Here is a 23,552-nt window from a genome sequence, read left to right on the forward strand (position 1 = left end):
CCTGAGATTTGCCTGCATCAGGACACACATTTTGTTTCAATAAGACTAACATAAGTATAGAGAGCTCCTTTACACTGAATCCCATGTTAGGCTATTATTGTCTAAATTGAGATTGCTTTTGTATTCACAATATATTCAGCATTTTCCAAACCACAACTGGGAACTCATCCCTATCCCCAAAACATTAGAGTCACAGTAAAATATTTCATTTTTATTTCCCTCAAAAAGAGGGAAATGTTCAAAGAGATTTAAGTATACAAGGAGAAAAAATACTAACTTTGGGGGGGGGGATAGAATGATGTCTTGAAATTGCAAGGAAACAAATGCAAAAGTGTATTTTAAATGAATCAAAGCAAAATGACAATTATTTAAAATAAACAAGATCTTTTYTGCAGTTCCTTCAAAATAAAATTCACAAGGAAAGTTATAATAGTACTAAAATGTGGCTTAATATTAAAATGGTACTTTCCTCTTAAATATACCAAATACACCTCTCCAAAATAATTTTACTGTGGAAGCAATAACAAAGAAAATGACCAGCATCTTGTGAAAATATAGAAGTGTATTTTGCTAATGTCATAAGAAAGTGAATAGGATCCAGTTTAATTCAGAATAACATWCTACGGGGGTGTCTGTTCAGAGGTGTGTACTCACATACATAGGAACTGTGTTAAAGAAAAATGATCTGGCAGCTGTATAAAGGAACTCCTCTTTTAGTAAATCTGCAACACTTTTTTAAATCTTCAGCTGCACTGTTGTAATTGAGAGACTATAAAATATGGAGCAATTTGTTATAACTTGTTTCTGAAAACTCACTTTTTTCTTGAAGTCAAGTCTTTTCTTCTTAATGCTTAAATGCATTAATGGAAATGTCATTTTGGAAGGTCTAACCTTTTGTATCCAACCACCTGACAAAGTCTCAAACTGTACTGGKCTTTGCTGTCAGTTCATAACATCTCTAACCTCTAAAAAATAGAAAGAAATGCACATTAAAAGCCACTGAAACTTCCAAAATACTCCAACAGCATCAGAGCTATTTTGAAAGACTCTCACGGGAATGCAGCAGGCACTGCTCTTTCTGATAGTCTTCTTTCTTGGGACAAYCACGTTCTTGCCACTGAGCAGGGAGGCTGAACTAGATGATCTCCAGAGGTCCCTTCCGACCTTACTGATTCTATGATTCTATGATTCCATATATGTATATACACTGAGAGACCTCATGGCTGAAGTGCTGGCACTTGTCACAAAAGGGCTATTAACAGCCAAACAAAACAATGGACTTTTCCATGKCATATATAACATTACTGCAGAGCTGATCCTTAATTTTTTAAAATAAAATAACACTAAATCAACTATTTTTGTCTGATATCAACAAATTATAAAAGTGTTTATATTAGAGTATGGTTGCTGAGCTTAAAATGTATCTTCTCAAATCTATAATGAATTCTGTATGATGAGGGAAATACATACCTTTTTAAAAGCATTTGTTATCTTTATAGCTAGATTTTCTGGAGCATACAAAGACATTACTAGATTCTCCTTTCGAGATGTCTGTGGTGGTAAGGGCTAGGAGCATTCATAATTCAGCCACTTCAGGGTTGAATTCTCAGTCCAGGAGGGGAAAAAAAATGTCCCTTGTGCCACTTCAATATTTCCCTTTCTGCCAAGTGTCAGGAAGGTGCSGTCATGCATGACACAGCTGGGCTTGTTCTGCTCGGCTGGAATGAAGGCGAGACACAGTGAAATAACAAAATCCCACTGGTATCAATGGGGTGAATATTTCATGATGGGCCACTTGATAGTCCAAAAATTTACRTCACAAATAGTCACTGAACTCCATTAAGTATAATTCACCTACTGGAAATGAATTTTCTATAGTTAAGATGATCTTGTAATGACTTTATAGAGTCTYGAGCTGCATTCAAGATATTCTCTGTTTTTCTGCATGTTTCCATTTACTATGTCTTTGCAAAACTATACATTTCCTTGGGAAAAGATCCATGATGTTGCTAAGAATGAAGCGTTATCTAACTTTGCAAGCTGTTGGAGTGTTGCTTGAATTTTTTAGAAGATCCATCATGTGTTAAAATGCATGTAGTGAAGTCTTTGATTACATCATCATTTTACAGTGAAAGGAAGCAAATACATCCTTTTTACTGTATTGAGTTGATTGCTAATAATATTTTTAAAATATTATTGCTTGTTGAAGTTATTCATGCTCAGTTTCATCATAAAATCAGAGAAAATTCACTGAGCGGGTTTTAYGAGATGGGAAACGGGGATAGGAAAGAGGCTGGGGTAGGGTCATAAGTTTCATGGGCCACGAGAGAGTATTTCCTTCCGAGCCTGGAAGAGACTCTCTATTCCATTGCTRACAGAAAACAGTTGTGACAACAAATCGTGAAGTGTTTCACAAGTGTTTCTCAAGTAATACAGGACAAGGCTTATCTACAGCACTACATACAACTATGATTGCGTGTACTCAGTAAGGGTTGATTCAAGCCAGAATGGTACAGAAGAGGGCGGATACCACGGCCAAGGGAATGGAGAACCTATCATCTCATGACAACAGATCAAAGAACTTTGCTTACCATCCCACCAAAGCACACACGAAGACGGGATAGAACTGCTCGCTACTGATACAACACAGGGTAAGTTACAAAGACGGACAAGAGCTATTAAAGATAAATAATAATAATGTGACATAACCCCTAAATTATCTGTTGCTGGAATAAAATAGGATAGAAATTAGAAAAAGAAAGAGGTTCTGGAAGAACTATCATATGGATTAATGTAGGCAAATCACCTCGTTATTTTTTAAACTGAGTTTTGAAAAGTACTTGACTGAGATCTTGATGTATGCCTAACTGTTGCTTCATACATAGGGCAAAACCTGGCAGCCCTTCCAGGGTCTAGGTAAGAAGGGAACATCAAAGTGTGCAGCTCTCCTCCTCCCACTCCCCACTTCCACGCAGGAGCTGTGGTGGGCTCCAGCTGAATGCTAGTCAGGGTGAGCACTGGCCCAGGCCTCAGGGTATTCTTGGTGAACAGCAATATGTAGATAGGTGAAAATGCATTCTGCGATCTCTGGGACATGCTGAAGTGCAAAAGACACACCACATAAAATAGAATCCAGTTTGGTTTTTGGTATTTTCTAAATCTGATTAAAATGTTTTCATTATATGAAACTTTTGTTTTATTCATGTGTTGGTGAGTRAAATCTAAGTTTTCCAAAGCGGTCATAATAGCCAAATCCTCTAGAAGGAAGAAACTGTACAAGAATCAGTCYATATGAGAAAAGAAAGCTAACCCCAACATGATACATAAATTATTTTTAAAAATTTGATAAACAGAAAGGCCTATAATTTCATTTTATATTAGCATGTTTGACAAATTCCTTGTCAAACTCAAGATTATTCCCTTGCCAAGATGCCACTTCATTTTTTTTTCCCCAGTGGGATTTGGTTTTTTTTATTTTTTTCAATTGAATTAGTTCTAGTAAACTTAGACTCGTTCTAAGAGAGGGTCATTGAGACCATCATTGCGGAGAACATGTGAGAGGAGGGAGGAGGAACCTGTAGCATAGTGACAGAGCTGCTGTCATTCAGGYAAGATATTATTTTGCTCACTCTTTACTGACTGTACAGATGGAAGTCCAAAATTCCATAATATCTTTAAGAAGGATTAGAAAGACATTCTTCATAGTGAATAGCAGGATTTCAGTCCYCATAAATAAATAAAATTCTTATATCCAAATCTGAGTTACACTTGCATTTAGTACAAATTCCCTTTCTTATGTGCTTTCCTTTGGAAAGTCTTTCAGAATTCTAGAATTGTGAATAATATATAATTCTGAATAAATACATATTTTTGCATGCAATGCTATTTAATCATGTCATACAAACACRCAGATGTAAAAAATGAAATAAAGCCTAGCAACATGCCAGAATCTGTGCTAGACATCCGTCAATGCCATTCCTGCATTGAAGAATTTTAGCCTAGATTTAACCCTATAATAACACAGCTGACTGGATACATCTGTCATCCTCATGTTTACAACACAGARGATAAGTCTATGATACAGTGTAGTGTATCACAGGGATAGATGAGCCGGAGGTGGCTCGTGCAGGAAACATTCTCCACTGACTGTACAGACAGCTTGGAGTGAGARCACCTACATCAAAACATCTAAAGTTTTCAGAGATTAAACTTCACCCCAGAAAGATGTTTTCATCTTAACTTCTCCATATTTCAACAGTAAGTGCCTCACATGCCAAGGAACAGGGTGGTGAATAAYGGATTTTAGTGTTGACAGAAGAAAGGATGGTCCCTAGAGATGTGTGAAAATGAAAGGCAAATAGGAAAAAAGGCATAATGCTATGCAGCACCTGCTTCTTTCCCCTGAACRTCTACAACACTACCAGTTTTATCATTTTATGAAACTAGATAAACCAGAGCTGACAGTGGTAAAGCCAGACAATCAAGGGCTTGTATAAGATGGTCTAAGGGCAATACCAAATACTTACTTTGCACCAATGTGAAATTTGTAAAGCTGAGTCCAAAGAGATGATAAAAGAAAATAACACAGTAAAACCCCCAAACTCATTCTACAGCAACCCYCTAATCATAGGTTAAACTTAAGAGTTTAACAAGAGCTTTGTTCCTGTCTAAGCATGAGCATAGTCCAAAATATTGCCTAAATTATCCTGGAGTTGCATCAGATGACATTTAAAACATCATTTTCATGCTTTATCCATGGATAAATGTCCATTTATCCATGAACAAAAACTGATTTTTATTCAGTGATTGTCTAACACGCACAAAAAAAAAGAGTCTAAGGATCAATCACTGCAACCTACGACCACTCTCTACCAGCTCTTACTGATAGACTATGTCCATAGTTAAATTTATACCCTTATTCACTTTATCCATTTATCTACATTTAACAAATTCATCTGTGGACTCTTTACAGTCTTTTTATCCYTAAAGGCTCTGATATGGTGTCAAGCTTCTTTTACTTGCTCTCCTGCTGAATCAAGGTGCCTAATTAATTTTTACATTTTACATTTTACAGATCAGAGCTGAAGGACCTGAGAAGCCAGATTRAACTGTGTTCCTCTAATGACTTTATTAAGAACAATGTGGAAAGCACAAACAATACAAAATTCTTTCACCTTCTCTGGAACAACTGCAGAAAATAATAATTATACATGTAAATACAAGCATGCGAGACTGAGGCACAGTGATTATGACTGGATGAAAACCAAGTCTGAATTTGATGCAGAAGATATACAGAAATTTTTGAAGAAAAGAGATTCAGAAAATTGATAATAAATTTGAATACAGTCTTAATGCTTTCAGTGCTATCAAAGTCTTTAGTGAGTACAGGAGAACTGTGAGAGACACTGATTTTAGGCAGATAGAAYGGAATCATCTAATTCCTGAAAAGACAGAGCTGCAGCAGGGTCAGGACCTCCAAGCTCACTATCACCTAAGGATGACTCATTACTTTGTGCCTGATATCAGACAAGAACCAGTAACTGGCAGCATTTGCTAATCCTCGTTACAAGGTTATATAAACTATGATTAACAATTTATATGAATTTATGGAATATAAGGTTATATGTGGAAAAAACTCTGTCCTGGGATTTGAACATTTCCTAGCATTGTGGGTGGCCTTGTGTCTCGTAATGAATTTCTACTGCTTTAGAGCTTAACCATACATGGAATTGTCACTAAGCAGGGTTCCTCTGAACAAATGTAGTTGCCTATCGTGAGAAGTACAGATGATCCCCCTAAACACTCCTCACAGTGAATGGAGAGAAATAGGCACTGTGAAGGCACAATTTATCCCATCTATTTTAGATGGATTTTAGATCAGGCTAAAACACATCATACCCTAACAGTATCTGTTACTTTCCACAAAAARGATTTGATGAGAGATGATGATCTGGTGCAAATCTGATTGCAGATGTCTAAATGAGGTGAGATCAGCTCCACCTTAACTACCTGCCTGAGCAGCTGTGAACGCAGGCAGTGCTCCAGGGACATTAGCCTTTCTGAAGAAGGCATCTGCGCAGCATCTTGTGGGAGGATCCCTTCCCCTTGAATGAATCTTGAAGGAGGGTTTGTGCTCTAAGAGAAGGGAGTTTTGAAACTGGGTGAGCTGCTAAGATACATCTTTTTATACTGGGCACAGAGCTTCTTTATGTCTGGACTCTGTTGTGTGAATGTGGCTTGAATATGCAAGAACTGAAATACAACCAGAATTAGGTGCTGAATTATCAGCTGCATAACTCACAATGAGGAAAACATTTAGAATCAGCCAAAGAGGTAGGAAGATGCAGATTTTGGTTTTGTTGTTAGTTTATCTTGTCTTAAGGGACCAAGGGACTTGTACAGCATAAGCACAGCAGACACCAACACTGCTTGTGGCTTTGGGGTGATCTGTGTATGCAAACACAATTGCAAAGACAGATTTTTAATAACAGATGTTTTCAGTTTCCAGGTTTTGGTTGACAGGATTTATTTTATGATGTAAGCAGTATTTACAAAAAAAAAAAAAAAAAAAAAAAGTTCTAGGACAAATGCATTTACATGTTTTCTTGAAAAGAGAATAAAACTGCCCAGTTTTAATGATACTTTCAAAAGACTATGAAAATAATTTAGAACAACCTCTATAACCTACTCAAAAACATGGCACGTGTGATTATTACAGCTTGGTTATTTGTTTACTACTGCTCCATCCATCTTAAATGCTGGGGGATTTTTGCCTATTTCTCCACCATCACTCAAAGAAGAGATGTTGAAAGGATGAAGACTGAAGATCAGAACTGAGATATGACTAAAATAGAACCTTYAGCTTCTCTCAAGACTGACAGTTGTGGTAAAGAGTGGTAAGCAGAGCTAATTCAAAAGAGGTCTCTGGGATGACCTCAATTTTATAATGTACTGGCTCTCAAGGTAATTAAAAAAGACAAAGGTTCCAGTGAATGTGATTGAATCTGGCACATCACAGATGTTTTCAGCATAGCTCTCTTTTTCACATGACTTTAAGTATCCTATACAACAACTTACAGTATTATAAAACTTTACTTTCATACAATGACACTATTTACATCACTGCTCTAAAAGTCTGGTTAGTTACCTAGAAACCCAGAATAATCTTTTTTTTTTTTTTTTTACTACTCCTCGGAAGCAGAAGGAAGGACTCGGAAGGACTGTTCACATGCACTATTCACAATATTCTCTTGTTCCGCAAGTAGCCGTGAGCAGAAGCTCTCCAGYGAGGAGGCCTTAAGCGACAGGCAGGTCAGACCCACCCCAACTTGCAAGTCATTAATATAGTGGGTGAGTGTGCCGTACTCTCTTCACCCTCACTCACTCCAGTTTCCTCCCAACTGGAGTGTCTCAGTCCCACTCACAGGCTGAGGYGGAGGGGAAGGAACCTGAGCAGGGAATGTGCACGTGGCCAATATATCAAGAAATACTGCTTTTCTAAAATACATCCCTTGCTTCTTTGAGTATCTGTCCATCCTTATAGTGAGTGAGTCCTGTTTCGACTCCTCCTCACTAATTCCCTTAATATACCTGCAGACAGGTATGCACGTGAAAAAGAATTTAAAGACTGCTCTACCAAATTCAGTATYACCCCTTAGCTCAGTGAAAGCACAACCACAAAGTTACAAATAAAGCTCCAGGTGGTCACCTCCAAGGTGTCTCTAACTRAGACAATCATTAATGAAGAATTCACTGTAGCTTGCACTCTGGTGGAATATGCTGTAATCACTGATGACAAATYAATTTTAGCAATTTTGCAGAATAGTCTGTCATTGTCAGGTATCTAGTTTATTAGTGTAGGTGCAGAAATCATTATACCTTTGGCCTTTGCACTGGTGACAAAAGCAGTCATGGAAAACTTGTAAATGGCTTCGTCCCGTGCAAGCAGCAGAAACAAGTCCTTTGGATTTTTAATGTGTTAAGTGACACCTCTGAAGAATTGAGGCTTTAGGAAGAACATAAGYCACATGTTTGACTAACTTAGGTGAAAGTCAATTGCAACAGTGGGCAGAAACTTAGCATGTACTCTCAGGGAAATCTCTTCCGGCAAGAAGGCAACTAACAGCAGTGCATGGATTTCCTCTACTCCTGCTACTGAAGTATTACCGGTTTCAGAGGCTGGAAGTCCTCTGAAACATGTTGTAGGTGCTCAGAAGAGCAGCTGTGACTGCCAACACGTGTGTGGAAACAGCCTTATTTATGAGACCAGAGACTCTGTCCCCATGTTCACCRAATGTTCTTCCTAGTTACGAGGGAAGCATCTGTGGGAGCAGGACAGAATCCCTCTGCAAACTTARAATTATAGAAGGGGGATAATCTCATCGATAGAGGTAAGTATATGTCCAGTGATCATATAGCCCATGTACATTCCCTGCAGGTGAAGGATTTGCATAGTTGCGTATAGCCATTTGTCCTTGACTGATTTGTTCCATGAGCTTTTGAAAATCTTTGAAATCAATCAATTGTGGGTGAAATGGTGGATTACTCAGTTTCATCTATATATGTGAACAAGAGAGGACTCAAAAAAGRTCCAGCTGTTTGGGGATGGCTCCCTGGAACTGTTAAATTCAGGGAATGGAAGCGTGTTCAGAGTCAAGCGAGGCCCCTCGGCTGTTAGGACCAAACCTTCAAATCTGAGCTCAGACTCTGCAGCTGACTGAGTGCAGAAGCACAGGCCTGGGACGTTCTCTGTAGAAAAGTTGGTGTGAATCATGTCCTACTGCCAGTTCTTTAGATTGTCTGACTAAAGGCTAATCGCATTAAGCAAAGAACTGCTGAGAATCAAGGAACAACAACAGGAGGAGGAACACTAGTAACCTACTCAGTGGAAACTTAGTGCACTGGACTGGCTGCTTCTAAGACCGTACAAGAAAAGTGATCGGGCCATTGGCCGTGATGTGAAACGTACCACGATGAGTCAATGAATAAACCCGCTTTTTGGAAAGCCTTGCAAACTAAAGAGGGTTACTGCCTTCAGGAGAGTAATTCTTGTTATTAGCGGGCAGGAGGAYGAGTGTTTGAATTCAAACAGCAGATAGTTTTGAATTGTGTAAAACTTGCTATGGGAGGTTTAGGGGAAGGACCAAAGGTGCAGAAAGTGAGAGGTCAAGGGGGATCTCGTGGGAGAAACAAGCATGGGAAAAAAAAKGAAAAGGGGGATAAAAAGGGCTGGTTGGGTGTCAGCAGATGGCTGATCAGCATGTTAGTCTGACTGAGCCCTCTCCTTGATTCTAGCCCTCTGCTGAAGTCTATCATATATTCTTATTAAATCCTAACTATCTCCTGTGTGAGTTTGCTCCCTACGCTGGACCTGGGTGTGTTTTGGCATTAGTGGACTTTAGGGCTCACTGGCTGATGAGCAGGACAAGTGGTCTGAGTGTCAGCCACTGGAGGAGACTGTGACCTGAGGCTAGCTACTGGTAAAGCCCATATTTTGTGTGAGAGTATATCCCACTAACAGACTTCAATTCTAACCAGCCAGAGAGGGGGAACAGGACTGGGCCACCTCACGTAGGGATGTTCATGTTTAGGTAGGTGCCACTAAAGGCATGCCTCTCTGTGGKGATCACACATGCATTTTGCAGCAGCCTGGCTCTTGCAGACCAAGGTTTTTGCCACAATAAACCAGCTTTAGCAGGCCAGGAAGGAGAACTCCCCCTATGTCTGAAGCCTGCCAGGTCCAGAAAGCTTTTACAAGCTCYACAACTGCATTAATTCTCAATGTGTAGTGCAGATGATGATGACTCAAAAGGGTGCATCCAGGCATGTATCAGATGCATCCTAGCTGGAGAGGTGAAGGGCTGATAGATGTACTTTCCAAAAYGTGTGCCTTCTCAGGCCATGAACGACAATGTTCCTGTTTTTGTCTGAATTTATACTTTTTACAGTATTTCACAATGCAGTTCTCAATAAAGGGTGTATTACACAGAGATAAATTGGCATCTTAGAATAGAATGCAAATTTATATCAATCAAATTAACACCAGGGCTCATAAAAATTATATTGCTATAAAAATGTCTCATTAGTCAAGGAGAAGAGATGCTTTAAAAATACTGATTCACAACTATAGACTTATTTTTGTGTAATGTAATTCATTCTATTCTGATTGACTGGGCTTTTGCATAATGAATGCAAATAAAAATCACTGTACTTCAATTAGTCAAATGGTATTTTTAGGCAATTAGCATGTAAGTCTTAGTATCACAAACATGATTAAATAATGATTTAGAAAATCTTTTCAGCTTGACTATCTTCATATATCTCTTTCTAGATTTCCATCGTAATTCTTATCCATATGCCCATAAAAAACACAATTTCAGCTTCAAACCTTTCTGTCTATCTTTTTATCCTATTTAGCGCTAACAAACCAATAGCAAAAGRAAATCATATTATGCATGGGGCATAAAAAGGATAAAAGTAAAAAGTAAACCTGCATAAAGAGTCAGAGAGAGCTAGGTGGCATAGAAAAGTAGAATTATTGCCTCTTGCAGAGTATACCGATATGCTGTCAAACGCACTCATATGTTGATAATGTATTTATATATAGGAATTTATAATCATACTCTCTCAAAAGCTGACCCACTGGAACAGTGACATCATTACTGCTATAGCGCTTTGTRTATCTATGGAGTATGGAGTGATGTGGGTCTCTCTTGAACTTGAATATAAACCTTGCTTGAAAAATTATCAAAATATACAAAAAACTGATTGTACTAAAAAAACTTTCCATCTTTTTTYAATATTGTATTGATTTGCTCTTCTGCAAAGGATTATGAAGCATCAGTTCAATTCCTCCCTCATCTTGAGGGGAATGAAGCCTGTATCTGTGATCTCTATTTACCAAACTTCAAAACAGTTTGGAGAAACTGAAGAGCTGGATGATAGTCATCCCTAGGTTAAATTTCAGGCAAGAAGTAGAGCAAACAAAGAGGAGATAATTTGCCTGGTTCTTAGTCTCCTTCCAGGATTATTTTTAGTTTTTAAATCAGAAATGCAAACCCCAGGTCTTCCCCCACTCTTGGCTGAATGTGCTAACTGCAAGCACAGCTTCCTCTTGCTTTTTCTCACTTGGAGAGAACTACATGGAAGAAAAAGTGTTGTATCATCTCAGTCAAACAGGAGCTTATGGTCAAAAAARCACTCCTGGGTCTGGACTCTACCTRGGCACATGACAAGGCCTSTATCAGGCAACCGAAGTACAAAGAGATGTAGGAGTCTAGATATGTTCTTGTTGCTAATTASTACTGGCTATTTTTAATAAGGTACCTCCTTAGCAGTGTTTGTCTAGGGAGGATATTTTCCGGCTATATCCAAATCTTCCCATCTACTCTAAGAAGAGTCAAGACACCTGACTGGCTTTCTAAATAGCCTCATTAATGTCAAGTGCTCCATTTTTGGATGTACTGTTACTTAATTTTAGGGGTTTACTYAGTATACATTTGGAAGGACTTAGTTAGACACCTGAGTTTATTTTAGATGTTTAAGTCRCATATTCAGGTCCCAAGGCAATCCTCAAAATTTCTCTCAGTTACTGCATAATTCCTCAGACACCGACATTTCTAAAGGTAAAATCTGCTAGGTATCTAACTTTCATTTAGGTCCTCATGCCACCAAGACCAGACTATGGCCCCACAGAATTAYTCCTATGAGGCCTCTACTACTACAACAAGAATTTTCCTCAATTGAAGCCTTTCAGGAGTTAGAGCTGAGGGAGATATCTAAACACTCAGCTTAGATGTTTGGGCAGACATTGTTATATTTGAAACCTATTTTTAAGTCTCTACTAGGTTCTAAAGTCTTAATGAATTTTGTGAAGAGAAATTAGGTATCTTATTTAGATATAAGAACTACAGGAAGGGAATTCAAAAACAAACAATATTATTTTAAATGTCAGGGTGCTTCAGTTTTGAGATGTGGACTTCTTTATTATGGTTCTTCCCTACTAGTTGGAAGTAAATTCAAGCACCTCWGTTTCTATTTCTGGATGAGTCATGAATACAATCCATTAGACTGAAAAGGAGTCTATATATTTCCTTTAAATTATGGAATGAAAAGACAGTTACTGACCATTACTGACCACAGTATAATAGYATTGCTCTGTCTCTATTACTTAGCTATAAAAAGATATGTTCCAACACACTTGTCACCTCATTCCTAATAAAGCAGTCTGTCTTGAAATTCAGCATTTGGATTAGAAAGCTGGTAGAACGTGTAATTCAGAAGGCCGTTTGTGCCATCGCTGTTTGCAGTACTGCTCTAAATCTGAATAGCCTCAATCCATATGATACAAGTTGAAAAGTTATGAACATTAACAGCTTTACGGTTAGCTCCTTGAAATATGTAGCTACATCTGAAGTTGGTGAGTTTTCTTGAAGCTGTATTCCCTATATTTAATGCTGCATCCTGTGGCACTTTATATCATATTCATCCAGCATATCACATCCATGTGGCACAAGGTACCCACTGAACCAAAAATAGCAGAAGATTTATAAATCAGATGGTGAAAGTGTAGAGATAAGACTTGAGGTGAGTAAATATTACCTGTCACTTGGTTCTCATTAGCTTTATATGGAAAGGAAGTATAATTTCAAACAGAAAATAGAAGCATGTATTACTTAGAATAGTACTCTAAAAGTTCATATTGAAGTGCCTCTCAATAGCTAACTTCCCATGCTCCACAGCATTGAATGAAATGGAATACTTATAAAACATTACAAAGTTGCAGTTCATTGGTAAACTCTTCTCAGCTCCTTCACAATAGAATGTATGAACTTTGCTTACACTGACATTTAAGATTACCCATGAAAATAACCTTTATCCAGGGTGAGCTTTATCAATTGCTCTTCTCTATGTCTTAACTTAGCACCTGCGCTGTACACATACACATTGGCCTCTTGACCCTCCTAGAAAGCCCTCCRAAGAATCACTTTTTATCTCTGCGTTCTGGCTTGACACTGACTGTGGACGGTAAAGACAGCAAAAACAATAATAGAARAAGACTTTCTGAAACTGCTATGGGCCAGATTCACGTGAAGCCGCTGAGTTCTGCACATATTGCTTAGCTTCCTGCCCTGAAACTCAGCTTTTTTTCCTAGAATTTTTTTTCCTAGAATTAGGCTAATCTGGGTTGAAGTGCAGGTTGTTAGTAGGTCTGGATTTGAGGCAGACATTAAATCAGTCAAAAGCATCAGTATTGATATGGCCATGTTGGCACTTTCTTGATATTAAAATAATTGATATTGGAACTTTTGGAAACCTGTTCATCCCACTATTTTCCATTTATTAATCACAGAAACTGAATGAGATTTTAACTTATTATACCTGAGTCCTACTAATGGGTAGCAGCACTCCAGATCAAACGTGCATATGGATGTAAAATGATTAAACAGATAAACTACCAGCTACTCACTCATAAAGGAGAACTTCATGAGCCCTTCCAATTAATTTGAATGCTTTCCTTCAAATGATATCATATTTCAAAAACAGATGAAAAATTTATRCTAATATTAGCTTGATGTCATTTGAAATTGTGTAACTGTTTTTAAATAAAGTTTAAATAAGAACTAAATAAATGAATTCTATTTGATCAAAATGGTGACAATCACAGGAAATTTTGAATTTGCAACAAAAGGAATCAACTTCCATGAAAAACAGATAATATTTATTACAGTGAAGAATCCTATGTGCTGGGCAAAGTCTGTAACATCCAAGTTCTACCATAATGGAAGGAAGACATTTCTAAAAATGGAATTAATATGTGAAAACTGATGTTCTGAGTTCATTCTGTCTTCTGTTGCAAGTAGAAGCTATCTCACTGCAAGTAAATATTAAATATCAAGGAGAAAATTAAAAGAAGCAATGTAATAAGGTCTCCTTCTTATTTACCAGCCTCAGTTTGAAAGTTCAGTCACTAAGATACAGACAGTGTTCATGAAAGTTTTAATTAACTTCTGATACTCTCTGATAGTTAGCCTCATTGGAGAAGAAACACTATGAGGAGAAATTAGGATAGAAAGTAGCAGACTGCGAAGGTAAGAAAGTACAAAATTGTTCTTGTTGCTGAAGATATCTTCTTTAATTTAATTTTTCTTTGAACTGATGGATAAAATTAAATACAAGTTTGTCATGGACTGAATGAATATTGAGTTTATCACCTTATCATAATCAACATATCATAAGGTAACTTGGGATACTCCAAATTGCATACAGCAATGCAGAAATGCCAATGCAGAAAGGCTAAAGAGCTCTGGAATACGAAAGGTGCTTTATAATGGTTTTCTCATCTCAACCTGCTCATAAATTATACAGAACTTTGCACATTTCCAAATGCCTCTTACTAGCCTGTTTCCTCAGACTGATAYTAGTTTCTAGAAATCTTGACTAATTACAGGTCTATGACCTACTTCAGATAACCAACTCTTACYATAACATATCATAAAACATCACACTTAATTGTTCCAAAATTGTAGAATAGAAGTTTACAGAAAAACTTTACACAGTATATTACGTGACTTTAAATATTCATAATGTAATGCATCAGYAACAAGTCATCTCATAAAAAAAATAAAAACTGCAGAGCAATATATAATTTCCCTTCAAAACATTAATTTATAAATGTCACATAGGGAAGAAAAATGGTTGTTAGCAGTTTTACAAATGCAAAATCCCCAGGTCTGAAAAATGTGACGATGTATAGAAAACAACAGTTACTTATTTATTTTTAATGTAGAAGTTCTTACCTAAGTTGTTTAAAAGCCTCTGCCTTCACAAGTGGTGTTTCTACAGAGTGCTCAAAAAGTGCTCCTTCAGGCCCTGAAAAACAAGAAAAATACTGCATCGTAAATGTTCGGATATTGAAAAAGATAGCTACGCTGATTGGCCACGCTGATGCCAGAAATTAAAACATGAAAACATATACTGACAGCTAACAAGCAGCGTCCCGGTAAGGCCCGCAGCAGCCCCGTCCCGCAGGTGGTCTCAGATCGAACCCGGCACGTGGAGATCGCTGAGAGCACTCGAAAAAGCAGCTAAACAGCAGTAACTGCACTGGGGTCGGAGTCTGTCACCATCTGCTTATTGGTTTTGTGGATAAAGCGCACATCTAAAATTTGCGAGGCCCAGGTTTAGTATCTTTCTCAGTCTTATAGAATAATCCATGCGTCCAACCGCTTTTCAGGTATGGATGCAGCAAGGCAAGACAATATAATTTAATATAATATTATAAACGATTGCTTTTTGCTGGCTGCTCTTTAAACAGACAATTACCCTTAAGAAAGAATTCTAGGTTGGTATATTGCAAATATATGGAGACACTTTTCTACAGTCATTTCTGTTTAAATTAGGTATCCACACCCTGGAAAGATTAGAACTATCCACCACATTTTGGAGCTTAGCATCTTGTATTGGCTCTGTTTTTGCTGCTTTTTTTGCTGTGTGTTTGGGCTCTTAGACAGAGGTAGTTATCTCTCAATACGTGCTATATAAAGAACCTAAACCACTAAGTCAGGGTTTTGGATTCCACCTTGAGAACCAAGCTGCAAAGTCCATTTTCAGCTTTTTGCCAGATACAGCCCTAAAATGTCATGCATCCACTTTGGAAATTTGGTAGCAGGTAAGAGGTTATGAGTGTGCAGATAGCTGCACGCTACTGAATACACTGACATATATATATGTATATATATATATACATGCTTGCTTAAATACTACTGTATCTGCATATTTTGTAGTAATTAACATTTTTAATGCAAATCTACATGCAAGCAAGTGGAAGAACAGTTTTTCCTGCTTTGTTTCTGGAAGACTTGATGATATTGAGATGAGCAAATGAAACCATTTGTAGAGTCAGACAGCTAGAAGGMAAGATAAGGTGAAATAGATGATTAATGAGTGGATGTGGAATACAGGGAAAAAGACAACAAAAATCAGTGGGGGCAACCACAGAGAACAAGCAAGAACCACACAATTAAGCATGGCTGGCCAGATACTWGGTTTTATCTTGCAAAATAATCTTTATGTTAATGAAGAAGAGTTAAAACCCTGTCTGATTTAATGAATAGTGTTATATTCATGCCAGTTAGCAGATTCCAAAAAAGATTCATCTATTTAAATAGATTATGGGGAAATCAACAACTAAATAAAATTTAAAAAAAAGCTTAAAAGCTAGCTTCCTTGCTTTGTTTCTGGAAGATGTGATGATATTGGGATGAGGAAATGAAAGTGTTTGTGGAATCAGATAGCCAGAAGGAAAGATAAGGAGAAATGGATGATTAATGAGTGGATACAGAATAAGGGGAAAAGACAATGAAAATCAGGGGGAAAACCACAGAGAACATTCAAAGTAAAAGAGAAAAAAGTGAAATCAAGAGATGACATTAAAAATGAATACATTAGCGACTTTCCTCGGAAATGTACTGCTGAGCTAACTGATGTGAAGACCATCACTTCAGGTGGCCTGGAGGGATGCTCTCAAAATTCTCTAAGAAAACATTTAAAGATGGCACATCTTGAGAAAGACTCTAGCTAAACTTCTAGCTAATCCTATTCCTTAGAATAAAATTTGCTTAGCTTGGATGGAAGGGTAGTAAACAAGGTACAAGGATCACCATACTAAACCACTTCACTGAAGCATAGATTTCTAAGCTACCTATTAAGCTTCCTTTTACATCTTTTGCATCTCATTTAGCTGTTGATTTTCTCATCATCTATTTAAATAGATGAATCTTTTTAGAGTCTACTAACTGGCATGAATATAACACTATTCATTAAATCAGACAAGATTTGAACTCTCCTTCGTTAACATTAAGATTATTTTGCAAGATAAAACCTAGTATCTGGCCAGCCATGGTTAACCGTTCTCCTGCTTTGCTGTCCTGGCTAGTGTTACAAGGTGGCAACCTAAATGTACTCTTGGAGCACATTTTTCAGTTCAGTTTCATCTAAAAGGAATCTACTTTATGCACTTCCTGACTTCTTCACGACATAAACCAGTGGGAAGCAAGAACTGACAGAACTGTCAGTTCTACAGCAGAAGTAAAGTCCTGACTGCACTAAATGCTAAAGTAGATGCACATTTTGAATGGCTGACTGTAGAAAGCATTTCTAAATTTCTCTCCCCTCCCACTCCCAGTTTCCTTTCTCTTATTCATTCCTCCAAAACTGCAGGCTATAGTAGTGCCAATGATAAATGGACAAATGCATGCATGCATCTACATACCAGCATGATTTCTGTGGAGTGCTCTTCCACTTGAGTGTGGTTTGGAATCCATTTCATTTTCCTTTATATAATTTATATTTTTCAGAATTTAAGTACCAGCTTAGCTGTACTGTGCAGATGGATGAATTTCCATCATTCGATAAACTGCATAGCTTCTTATAATGCTAGTTTTGTGAAACCGCAGTTGAAATTTCATGCCCTGCGGAATGGCTGCATTTCCTTACACATGATGGTTACTGTGATAAAATTTGTACTAGTTTCTTGATATCTAAATAATAACATCCCATAATAAGGGTGTTTGTGTGGTTTCTGGATATAGACCAATTTCAACCTTGTTTTAAGGTCTGTAGGAAAGGCTGGACATTTGGAAGTGCTGGCATTCTAAAGAGAAAGATGGATATCAATACTTCTAGATATGTGCGCTGTATGGTTTCCATAGCCCTGGTCAGACAGATATATGAACAGTCTGCTGTATAACTTTTTGTAAGATCTATCTCACTGAAAGTCTTGTGTTTTCATTTATGTAACTATTTTCGTGCTGCAAGGCTGTTCTGACCTCATAAACATGGAAGATCTGACTCCCCAGTGTATCCCCAGGTATTTTCCTGCAAAGCTGCTTTCCAGTTGGTCAGTCCACAGTGGATGCTAGTGCATGAGGTTATTCCTCCCCAGATGAAGAACCTGACATCTCCTTTTGCTGTTGTTCATCAGGTCCCTGTTTGCCCATTTCTACAGCCTGTTGAGGTCTCTAAATGGCAGCACAACCCAGAGTGATCTGTCAGCCACTCCTCCTTGTTTTGTATCATCGGCAAACTTGCTGCACCATCCCATTCTCCAGGTCATTAATGGAGATGTTAAACAGTATGGCTCCAGTATCAGTCCTGGAGGTACAACATTCGTGACTGGCATACAGCTGAACTCTGGGCTACTGATCGCAGCCCTCTGAGCCTGGCAGTTCACCTAGTTTTCAGTCCAATTCGCTGTCCACTTATATAGCTTGGACTTTGAGAGATAGTGTCGAAAGCCTTGTAAAGGCAAGATGAACAACATCTACTGCTTTCCATTATAAGCGCAGCTAGTCATTTTGTTGTAGAGGACTATCAAATTGGTCAGGCATGATTTCCCTTTCGTAAGTCCTTGACGACTATTCCCAATCACCTTATCCCTACTACATTTGGAAATGGCATCTGGGAGCATTTACTTTCAAGGGATCGAGGGGAGGCTGACTGGCCTGTAGTTCCTTGGCTTCTCCTCCTTGTCCTTCTTGAAGATAGGAATAGCATTTGCTTTCTTCCAATCTTCAGGAACCTCCCTCAGTCATCACAACCTTCGCAAGATCATCAAGAGTGGCCTCACAATGACATTGGTAATTGTGGGTGCAGCCCATCTGGTCCCATGAACCATGTCTACGTCCAGTTTAAATGCTCCATAAGCTGATCCTCCTCAGCTGAGGGTAAGTCTTCCTTGCTCCAGCCTTTACCACGGGTCTCAGGGGCCTGGGATTCCTGAAGGCCAGTCTTACAGGTAAGACAAAGGCAAAGGAGGCAGCAAGTACCTCATCCTTTTCCTTACCCTTTGTCATTAAGTCCCTTGCCCCATGCCTTTTCCTAGTCTTCCTTTTGCTGCTGATATACCTGAAGAAGGCCTTCTTGTTGCCCTTCATGTCCCTCATCTGATTCAACTCTAGGAGATCTTTGGCTTCCCTAACCCCATCCCTGTACACTCTGGCAGGGTCTCTGTATTCTTTTCAGGTGACTTTACCCTGCTTCCACTTCTTGTGAGGCATGAGTTTAGTCAGGATCTCCCTCGTTATTTATGCAAAACCTCTTGCCACCTTTCCTTGACTTCCTGCACATGGAGGTGGACTGGTCTTGAGCTTGGAGAAAGAGATCCTTGAAAATCCACCAGACTTCCTGGACACTCTTCATCACAGTATGGTCTCCCACGGGATTTTTCTAAGCACATCCCTGAACAGGTGAAAGTATGCTCTCCTGAAATCCAGGACTGTGATTCTGATTTTTGTCTTGTTCCCTCCTCTCAGGATCCTGAACTTCACCATCTTACAGGCCCTGCAGCCAAGACTGCTTCCAACCTTCACATGCTCAGCCAGTTCTTTCTCATTTCTAAGCAATTTGTAAGCAGAGCACCTTTCTTAACTGGCTCCTTGACCATCTGTGTTATGAAGTTATCATCAATGTACTCCAAAAACCTCCTGGGTTGCTTGTGCCCTGCTGTGTTTCCRTTCCTGGAGATATCAAAGTGGATAAAGTCATCCATGAATACAGAGCCTGTGAATGCGAGGCTTTTTCTAGTTGTCTGAATATTATATCTTCTACTCATCCTCATCTACTTCTTCCTCATTAGGTGCTCTGTAGCAGCCATCCACCTCAACCTAGCCCAAAAGCTTTCAACTGAGTCATCATCTGTTCTGAGACAAAGCACCATGCATTCCTGCTGCTCTTGCATATAAAGGACGATATACCTCCTTACCTTCACAGCCTGTCCTTCCTAAAAAGCTTCTATTCCAGTGAGGTATTCTGAGTAGCATATTTGTAAAACGTCTTGTCTGTTTGCATGTTATAGTGTGTCATTACTGTAAACAGAATTCTCAAATTAAAAGTACTGAGATAGCCAGTGCATATGGAGTAGTAGAAGTAACATTAATGGATATTCACACTAATAATGTATCTAGAAATGATGTTTTTCTATATAAAAATCAAATATTTTGAATAATCAGATTAATAAAAGGTAAGTGCAGCCTGCTAGCTTAACCACATGGAAACAGTCTGTTATCTGCTTACAAAATAGTAAGTTACAATTTCAGAAGGAAAAGTCATCGTTCTCTAAAACTCAATTAGTGAGTTTTATCTCCATCTCACCAGCACAGATGGAGTCTGAAAGTCTTTATTCTGTGCTCTTATACTCTGCCTGATTTTCATCTAATTCCTCTGTCATCTTCAGAAACCCATACAACAGCTATAACTCACTGCCACCTGTTAGTAGTTTCAAAACTGATCAAAAATAGAATTAAAGGTTGTAAGTATGGATATTTATATCAGTAGCTTAAGGGGAAAATAGACGAGAAACTCAGATGCACTCTTTCATATATTCGGTATCCCAACTCTTAGCTGAACATCAAGAAACTGAAGTAGAAGAGTGTGAAAAGCAAACACAAAATATTAAGGTTCTCTAATAGATGAATTAAATACCGCTTTCTGTATTTCTTGCATCTATTTTGTATGCAATATAGCATGAGGTGTTCCATTATTAAACACATTTATATCTTTGAATTGTAAATAAGATGTCAAGCCTGGTTGATAAAGGTAATAATATGGGTGTAATAAACTTCCATAGGCATTTAGTTTGATGCCACATGACATTTTGATTAAGAGATTAGAGCAATATAGATCATCCTGGAATGCATTAAATGGATTAAAATTGGCTGATAGATCTCAAAACATAACTGTAAATAGGGAGCTGTGAGTGAGGGATGTGCTATTTGTGGGGCCCTATGTGATGTAACACTCTATCAAGGACTTGGAAGAAATAAACTAAATAGTGATGAAGTTTCAGATGACACAGACACTGGGAAAGAGGTGATAGGAATGAAAAGGACAAATCCATAATAAAGGAATATCTGAATTATTTTGCAAATGTGCCTGTATCAGGTCAGCCAGGTTTAGACTTATCTGTGTATACATGGGCTCCCTACTCAGCTAAATTATCTTGTAATAGTCTCTGATACTGAATGATTTTTTTTTCTGACACTTCTAAATTTTATTATTTRGAAATCCTTTCTCTTGTAATTAAGATTCAGAATGCCCTCCTGAGCCTTGAGGTCACTCTTAAAGCCACCCTCAAAACTAGATCTGCAATCTGCTCAAGAGTGGGCCAACAAGCCTCTGGAGAACATCTTCCAGCACAGGTGGGATGCTGCGTGCCAAAGGTGCCCTCGTGATGGCTCAGTATGGGATGTGCAGACGCAAGCCAAGAAGTGCCCTTAGCAGAGCAGGGCGCACGTCTGTCTCACAGACTTTCTTAAATTCACCAGTTTGTATACAGCCTTTTGCATTTCTCCTACAGTGCTTCTTACACATACGTTCACATTTAGCTATGTAGAAAWGAACAGTGTTTGTTTGTTTTTAAGATACAGCTTGATGAGATTAAAAAAGATATTGTATAACCTACTTGTCGATTTATGAAAAATAAATTCACTGCCAATTGATTGGCACAGCCAATTTTGAACAGTATGATGCTAAAAAAAAAAAAATCACGATTGGGCAATGTTTGTTGGAAAATGGCCCTAAATTGATTTCTTGTCTTCATTAACTACTTTATCTTTTGGATTATAAAGAAATAACATGAAATGATGATATTAATTTTACCATATAKACCATATATACTATTTTTATAGCATCTTGTTTATAATCATAAAGTAATTTTGTGATTCTGTGATTCTGCAATTAACTAAAATATAGAAAAGATATGTATTTTTTTAATGAGAGAACCGAAGTCAGCAAGTTTCATTAATCCCCTCCCTCACTTATCAAATCCTATCTGCCTCTTAAAAGTCTAGCAAAATAATGTTGATTCATACCCTAGCTTTGTCTCATACTTAACTTAGCTTCTGAGCATAAGCATTTAAAACAAACACATCTTCACATTGCACTTCAGTGCTAGTTATTCAAACTGAGGACCTTTACATAGAACARAGCATAAGAAAATCACCTGCAACACTCGGCAAATAATTTAAGAGACTCTGAAAGGCAAGCAAGTAAAAGAGCAAGTAGTAAATGGAGGGAAGGTGGTATAACGTCTCTCTATAAAGATGTCAATCATTTCTGCATTGCCAGCTTTTCTTCAAGATGTGCAGAGAGTAAGCAAATACATTATATTATTGTCTTGTGTTCTATCATACTTGTCATAAAAATATTATAATTTACTACAGTAAAAATATATAAATTATATGTACTTGTTAAAAATAACTCTTTGTGCAATAGTTATGATCACTTTATAACTGCTTAACGTTAATTATTTTTCTCTTTTATATCATTTCTTTTATTTGAGCCTATTTTCTCCATTCTCTAGATAGCTCTCTAGACTGCAAGTTTGCAGAGCAGACAAGGAAATGGAAAAACAGGATTCCTATGGCTATGGGCTCTAGCCAGTTGTATGCAAGGACTTCCAGCCAGTGCTGGGACTTCACTCCTCCTGCCCTGACAATATTGTTAGTCATAAAGCAATCAGCTCTTTACCAAAGCCAATGCACTTTTACAGGAGAGTTTCTCTGTCAATGATCCCAGCTGGATGTATAAAACAGTACCAGATCAAAACCGGATATTCAATACTTCCTTAGCAGCAGAATAAATGTCTGCAAAAGGTGCAGGTCAGTAGTGCAATTAGATTAGAGGGGATGTAATTGGAATATGTGCTCCTCTAGGTGTCATTAATTAAGGGTTGAACTCAGCTTCAGATTCATACACCTAAGTGTCTACAATGCAAGTGTCAATATGTGAGCTAGAGGCAGAATTTCGTTGCCTAAACATATGTATCTACCGTCATCGAAAATGCCCTCGCAWATCCGCCTGGCCTCCAGCTGTCGCTGCCAAAGGCGAGGAGTCTCTTTTAGGTACTGTGATATGTCCCAGAGCTTGGACCCCTCACTTCCATGCGGAYATCTACACTGTAGCCTCTTGAATGTAGATCCCTGAATTCCAGCCCAATTTCGTATGTTAGAGGGGCTGATCATGAGTCTTGCAATGATCTCTTAGGAGAACACACACAGAGAGAGAGAGTCGGTCACAACGTTATTGCAATAAATTTCTACTGCATGTGCCAAAATTTTTTGAACCTTAATAGTATGAGGCCAAATAAACCAAACATTGAGAAATGGTAGTTCCTGAGGTTTTGGTTCAGCTTATTCTTAGACTTGTCTTTTTCCTGAAATTCTATAAACCATAATGACATTTTTTCTCTGTTATGCTATAGTTTAGTTGCAAAATTATCAGATTTTCTTAAAAACTGTTACTGAGCTTCTTAGTTCATATAAATAATGAGAAATAAAATCAAATAGCTCATTACATTGTATATTAAATACTACAAAGCCTTCATTGTGAATTTTAAGCCTGAACTATCTTGAGTCCATCTCTTAGCGTATGCACTTTTCAAAACTTATTTTGCATTGATCTTACTTTTTATCTAAAATATTTTAAAAAGTTAGCTCAGTGCCCAAAGTATTACAAATTTATTCTTCATGATAAAAGTATCATTTAAATCACAA

The 23,552-nt window shown here is 37.9% G+C and overlaps 1 protein-coding gene across 4 annotated transcripts in view; it reads right to left on the bottom strand.

The window, feature by feature from the left end:
- The window catches only part of SGCG (sarcoglycan gamma), a 139,511-nt gene that overhangs the window by 8,768 nt on the left and 107,191 nt on the right, over window positions 1-23,552 (bottom strand). For all 4 annotated transcript variants that reach the window (XM_085321808.1, XM_085321806.1, XM_085321807.1 and 1 more), the window contains one exon: window positions 14,799-14,871. In XM_085321808.1, coding sequence (XP_085177934.1) covers window positions 14,799-14,871 — 73 coding nt within the window. The remainder of the gene's footprint in view (window positions 1-14,798; window positions 14,872-23,552) is intronic.

This window comes from Rhea americana, unplaced genomic scaffold (assembly GCF_003343005.1).
Source record: "Rhea americana isolate MKP2758 unplaced genomic scaffold, rheAme1 scaffold_71, whole genome shotgun sequence".
Lineage (NCBI taxonomy): Eukaryota > Metazoa > Chordata > Aves > Rheiformes > Rheidae > Rhea > Rhea americana.